Source organism: Neofelis nebulosa, chromosome 3 (genome assembly GCF_028018385.1).
Source record: "Neofelis nebulosa isolate mNeoNeb1 chromosome 3, mNeoNeb1.pri, whole genome shotgun sequence".
In the NCBI taxonomy this organism is placed as follows: Eukaryota; Metazoa; Chordata; class Mammalia; order Carnivora; family Felidae; genus Neofelis; species Neofelis nebulosa.
The window spans coordinates 23254722-23261783 of NC_080784.1; the positions used below are offsets into that span (position 1 = coordinate 23254722).

At 38.3% G+C, this 7062-nt stretch overlaps 1 protein-coding gene across 1 annotated transcript in view; it reads left to right on the forward strand.

Moving 5' to 3' along the window:
- Positions 1 to 2787, forward strand: part of MSR1 (macrophage scavenger receptor 1) — an 81903-nt gene extending 79116 nt beyond the window's left edge. The window contains exon 10 of the mRNA XM_058720105.1: positions 2242 to 2787. Coding sequence (XP_058576088.1) covers positions 2242 to 2375 — 134 coding nt within the window. The 3' untranslated portion in view covers positions 2376 to 2787. The remainder of the gene's footprint in view (positions 1 to 2241) is intronic.
- The last annotated feature ends 4275 nt before the right edge of the window (positions 2788 to 7062 follow it).

Genomic DNA, 7062 nt, shown 5'->3' on the forward strand with positions numbered 1-7062 from the left:
CTACATTTCTGTCATATATACATGTCTAAAATGTAGTTCTGATGATAACATTTAAAAATAATTTTTTTTTTTTTAAGTTTAAGAGAGAAAGAGAGAGTGAGTTGGGGAGGGGCAGAGAGGGGAGAGAAGGAGAATCCCAAGCAGGCTCCACACTAAGTGCAGATTCCGGTGTGGGACTCAAACCCACCAACTGTGAGATATGACCCTGAGCCAAAATCAAGAGGCGGTCTCTCAACCCACTGAGCCACCTAGGTGCCCCAATGATGTCACTTCTTTTGGCGACTCACAATATACAATTCAGAGTATTGTAAACATGGTCCTGGCTTTCTATGCAGGCTTCCCCTTGATTGCTCTCCCCTCATTAATGTACTTTGTGTTTTAGATGCCAGGATCCTGGTGACTGTTGTAATACATCAAGCATTACCTTGCGCCCCCACTCTATGGAATAACTTCTTTTATACATGTGGAAAACCTCTCTCCATTTTTTTTTAAGTTAGGTCAAATGTTATCCACAAAGTGGTTCCAAAATTCCCAATATTTGTAACTTATTCATATGTACACACACCACTATATTATTATGCACATCACTCACCATGTATATAAACTTTTATTTATTGAACTCATAGAATATTTGAAAAATCAGCATGAGTAATGTCATTATGTATGCCATTATAGAGGCCTCTTTGAAAAAAAAAAAGTCTTCACTTAATACCGTGTTTTATAAGTCACAAGGTCTGTTTCTAAGCTGAAGTGATTTCTAATTATGTTTTATATAGCTCTTTGACCGAAAGAGAACCTTTCAACATCACATTGATCTGAATTGAAGAAAATGTATTATTGATTATGCTGACGGTATTAAGATATTTATTTACCATCCACCAGACTTGCTAAGGGGTTTCTGGAAATTTAGCTGCTAAATCATCAGTTTCTTGATAGCATGAAATGTCCTTAAGAACACATCAGGAGGTTTGCATTATGTATATTTAACAAAACCCCACATCTTTCATTTAGAAGTCTTTCAAAGGTTCCATTTCTTATGTGTAAAAGAAAGGGGAAGTTTTAAATGTGACACTCACAGAAAATCTTTAGAGTGTACCAGGAAAACATTTCTAAACATTATTTTTCAAATGATCTTCTCCTGGCATGCATGGATTCCTTTCAAAAAGCAGTTGTTTCCTTATTCATTGATAGAATAATGTCCTTCTCTTGAAAGTGGCAGTGAAGTCTGTGTATTTAGTTGGTTAAATATCTTCCAGGGAGCCTACTGCTGATGGCCATTTACCCTTTAATGTGTCTGGGGAAGAGTTCAAGATAAAGAGAGTATTAGCTCTGTCATTTTGTTGTTGTTTGTCTGTGTTTGCAATTAATAACCCATGGTCTTTTTGCAGGATAGTTTGTAAGCCCTTTGCTGATTGTATTAGACTTAGTTTAATTAAAAATAGATAATATGCTTTTTGATTGCCGATGGAACTGGAGGGTATTATGCTAAGTGAAATTAGAGAAAGACAAAAATCTTATGACTTCACTCATATGAGGACTTTAAGAGACAAAACAGATGAACATAAGGGAAGGGAAACAAAAATAATATAAAAACAGGGAGGGGGACGAAGCATAAGAGACTCATAAACATGGAGAACAAACAGAGGGTTACTGAAGGGTTGTGGGAGGGGGGATGGGCTCAATGGGTAAGGGGCACCAAGGAATCTACTCCTGAAATCATTGTTGCACTATATGCTAACTAATTTGGATGTAAATTAAAAAAAAAAAAAAAATAGGTAATATATTTGGTAAGCCAGGCACACGTAAATAGCATTACACCAGAAGCTAAGAAAAGAACTCCAGTACCTGTTAATGTTTCAGAGAATGCCTCATACAGATGGCCTCAGACCATCAGGTCATTGCACATACCTATGATTAGCAAAGCTTATTTCCCTTCTTATTTCTAAAAATAAAATGAATCTGTTAAAACCAATCATTCTTTTATCTGTGATTTCATAGAGCTGTGGATGTACCTTTGGTATAGATCTTACTACGTTGTACTCTTACTAGTTTACACAGCGACAGAATATCAGGTTTTCCGGGGCAGATTAATTTTTGAATCCAAATAGAAAGCACGGCACTTGGATGTAGATAATAAGCAGCACCTTTGTCTTAAGTTAGAGGGTCAATTAATGTTTTTGTCCCATTCAGACATCGACCCCAGACCGTGTTTACTGATGCATTTGTATCTGGTTTCTTCAGGTACCGGTCCAATCTGGCTGAATGAAGTGTTTTGTTTTGGGAGAGAATCATCTATCGAAGAATGTAAAATTAAACAGTGGGGTGCGAGAGTCTGTTCACACTCTGAAGATGCTGGAGTCACTTGCGTTTTGTAATGTTTTGTTTTCTTCCACATTTATGAAACCACTGTTGCAAAATGATTTTATAAGTTTGCTCCATTAAAATCAGTCCAGTGAATGTTTAAGAGATTAGGAATCTTGTCTAAAGAAAAGGAATCGTTTCAAATCACTGGTTAAACATACTGAACGCCGTCACACTTCCTATATGTCTATATTTAAACCATTTCAACTTCTTTAGGTTTTTAAATGGAATTTCTAACATAACGACATGCATCAAAAGGAACGGATTAAAGTCTAAGGCTCCTGGATTATAAATGCCAATGATAATGGAAACACCTTCCAATCATTGACCTCAGCTGATACCTTCACAAGATGACAAGTTTTGTCATTTTTGTCTTCTCTGTAATCTTTTGAGTTGATTTTAATTAAATTACTGTCTTAATAATGAGAGGATTGGGAAGAGGTTTTTTTGTGCCGAGTTCGCAAAATCTCTAACCATACACGTTTGTTGAGGAAAAATTTTACCCGGCCATCAAATTCTCTGAATGTGCAATAACTTGGCTGTTAGATAGCAATGTTCGTGACATACTTTGGCCATGATGAAAAACTTATCAGGAGATTTACAGGTCAATACAGGTCAGTAATATGATGATAAAGAAAAACAACACGATTATTTTACGTGTTCATGTATTGACAGTTTTACTTTTTGTTTGTTACTTTGTCTGAACCGTAAATTAGTTAAAAGCAGAGCATCTGAGAAAAGGTACAGACCGCCATCACTATACGTGTGTGGATAATTGGTGGATCAAACATGTCGTTTTCAACATGGAGCTCAGTTTGTTATGCATTTTAAATTAAGTTGAATAGTTGTTATAATTCTAAGACACTGTGTTTGAAATGTAAATACATGCAATCATTCTATTTTAAATAACAGCACGCACATGTCTTGAGCACAGAAGCAAGTTTCAGCCACCCTTCTTTGGAATCTTTCATGAAGTCCCTCAACGGTTACAACCAGCAAAAGAGAGGTAAGACAGAGAGATCAAGAGAGAGATCCTCAGCCCTAAAGGGTCAGTGACCCTACAGGTCTGTCTATGCAGGTCTAGTCTGTCTTAGAGTGTGAAAGGCCACCAGGAACCCAGGGCCTGTATCCTACTAAGTATACAGCCAGAAAGACCAGTGACTGCTATCGAAGCCAAGCCAAATCCAATCGAGCCCTGAGAAGAACATACTCTTTCAAGTTTCCTAAGCCCAACCCAGAGGGACACATGATTAGATAGTGGTACCTACTATGGAATGGCTCTACCATTCCCTCTGTAATGGTGATGAGCACAAAAGGGCTTATGTGTTTTTTCATATCCTGAAGTCTCACTTCACAAATGGTAACCACGTAGTAGAGTCCCTACTTCTCACTTGCAAAGGCAAAAATGTTGTCTTGGAAATGGCCTGCTGAAAATGGCCTTTTACCACGTTATGTCCTTCTGCTTGTTAAACAGAGGATGATTTTCTCCAGGGTAATTGTGACTAAGAGAATGGATTCTCAAGGTAGACAGACTGTCTCTAGAGCCTCGCTCTGCATTCATCTTGTTATTAATTCCTTGTGCTCAACTGCACCGTATTTCCTTCATATGGGAAACAAGATGGTATGAAAAAGAATCCTTGGGGCACATGGGTGGCTCAGTCAGTTAAGCATCCAACTTTGGATACTTGATTTCGGCTCAGGTCACAATCTCGTGGTTCGTTTGATCGAGCTCCACGTTGGGCTTTGCGCTGACAGCATGAGGTCTGCTTGGGATTCTCTGTCTCCCTCTCTCTCTTCACCTTCCCTCTCACTTTGTCTCTTTCTCTCAAAATAAATAAACTTATTTTTAAAAAAAGAATCCTTTGCATATCAGCCTCTATGAGATGTATGAGATCAGTGCCTATGGGTGTGTGTGCTGTACTGATGTCGACTGTATGGATACTTATTTTCCATGGAGGTATAGACATTTGTGTCTTGAAAACCAAGAAAGGCCTTTTTGTAATTGAGGTAATCCGTTACACTCCGTCCAGTCTAGAAATGGGCTTAATTGTGCCGATATATTTGGGAGTTTTACTTTGGAATGCTAAATTGCATTATCTCCTTCAAGAAGCAGTACTTTGTGATTTGGTGAAGGAAGGAAGGGAGGGAGGAAGGAAGAGAGGAAGAAGAGGGGGGGGAAGGGAGGGAGGGAGGAAAGAAGGAAGGAAGAAAGGAAAAAAGAAAAAGAAAGAACACCTGACCACAATCATTGCATCCTACTTGTCTAGCCATCTAGCATCAAAATAAGTGCAGTGTGAATTAATTAAAAAAAAAAAAAATTAAGGAAGAAATAGAAAGACAGGAAAGGGAGGTAGAAAATAGGAATACCAGTTGATATTTGAGAACCAAATATATTTTACCTCAGTTGCCTGAATAAATAATTTCAAGTAAAAGCCTCCAGTTTTGCAAAACCTTATGAACTATGATAGTCTGTATTCAAAAGATTTGATTAAGGCATATAGCTGTCACAAATCATATAGTAATATTTGTGATTAAAGGGGAATGGAATATTTGAAACCTCAGTAATTTATGTGTGCTGAGGATTGCATTTATACTTATATCTAAGCCAGTCACTGACAAGAGATACAAACTTAGCATCATTGGATTTGCATAATAAGAATTATTCATGGGGGCGCCTGGGTGGCTCAGTCAGTTAAACGTCGGACTTCAGCTCAGGTCATGATCTCACAATTCGTGAGTTCGAGCCCTGTGTCGGGCTCTGTGCTGACAGCTCAGAGCCTGGAGCCTGCTTTGGATTCTGTGTCTCCCTCTCTGTTCCTCCCCTGCTCACACTCTGTCTCTCTCTCTCTCAAAAATAAATAAAGACTAAAAAAAATTAAAAAAAAAAAAAAAGAATTATTCATTCTCCAGAGTTGGAAAAGCTCAAGGTTCATGAAAGCTCAGGGGCCCATGTTAACTAAATGAAATCCCTGTTCTGGCAGAGAGCAGGAAGAAGTGAATGGTTATGAGGTAGACCATTAACAGTGTTTCCAGAGAAAGTACAATTAGGAGATTTTTATGTTGAGATATTTTTTAACACATTGGAATGGAATATAGGAATTTTAGGAATCACTGTTTGGCACTAGATATAGCTTTCTATCAGGCATATAACCACAGCATAGCCTGACATTTTAACTCTATTTTTTCTTTAGTGAATGTTAGGTACCATATCTTTAAGTGGTTTTGTTTAATCGAATCAGTCTTCTTGTCACATCACAACACTATTCCCATCTGGTATTTATCAGCTCTTTTGTTTTACAGGGTACTCTAGATTTAGAAGTTTAGTTATGTCATTTACAAAAGTTATTTTTATGCTTCTATCTCTTAACGAAAGACCTGTTTTAGGTATAGGTTATTATTTAGAATATTTACTTAATCAAAAAGAAAAATGAGGGAGCATGACGTCAGCAAAATGGTAGAATGACTCCACGAGCTCATTCCCCACAGAAACATTGAAAACCAAGTACAAACTGTCAGAACCAACCTCGTCAGGACTCTGGAACACAATCAAGATTTTACAGCAACTAAGCAAATGCAGAGTCAAGAGAAAGGCAACTTCCAAACAGCAGGGAAGTTTTGGAACATTTCTACTCACCCTTGTCCTACCCACCCTTGGATTTGGACTTCAGACTACCACAGCCTACATTCTGAGTCTGGGGCCCTGGTCCCCGATTCCAAAGACGCAGGGCAAACCTTCTCCGCAAATGATTGTGTATGTCAGTTCTAACTCGTCTGAGTTGTTCCTGAAGGACTAATGCCAGCGTTCGTCTCTGCTGTGCCTCGCTTGAAACAAGCTGGAAAAGCAGCATGCCTTGATCAAAAACTCTGCAAACTTAACACCCCTTAGGGGCCGGGCACCAAAAGTTACAGTCGAAACATACAATAGACTGCATAAAGCCTGCTAACGAAAGCCAGAAAGAGTTTCTATGGACATTTTGTAAAAAGCCACGTACACAGAGAAATGTAGAAAACTGTGTCCATGCCCAAGGCAAGATGTATGCACATCTGCCAAGACCAGAGAGGTAGCTTTTGTTGTTATTGTTGCTGTTTTGTATGTTTGTTTGGTTGGTTGGTTATGGGGATTTTGGGGGTGCTAGTTCCTAGCATTCAAAAACACTAATGAAACACAAGCTAAGGAACCGAGACTTCAGTGACCACACACAACAAGGGAGGCAGTCTCTGCAGAATTAGTTCAGGGAAGTAACTAAACAAATAGACTACCACAGCCTTCAAGAAACACAAACAGAGCAAACCATAGGGAAGGGGGAGAATCTGCTTTTCAGAGTCACCACATTATGATATTCAAAGGTCCAGTGTTCAACAACAACCCAAAATGACAAGGCATAAGAAGAAACAGGGAAGTAACCCACTGAAAGGAGCAAAATCAATGGACAGAAATGGCCCCTGAGAAGTCTGGATGTTGGACATACTCAACAAAGACCTTAAAACAACTGCTTAAATATGATTTAAAAAAAACAAAAGACAACTAAAGGCAATCAGAAATACTGTATTAAAATGAGAATATCAATTAAAAGATGGAAATTACAAAATGAGAAAAAACAGCCAAACCAGAATGTTGGATCTAAAAAGCTCCTAAATTACTAAAGCAAAAATATTCAGTAGAAGAGTTTAGCAGCAGCTATGAACAAGCAGAGGAAACAA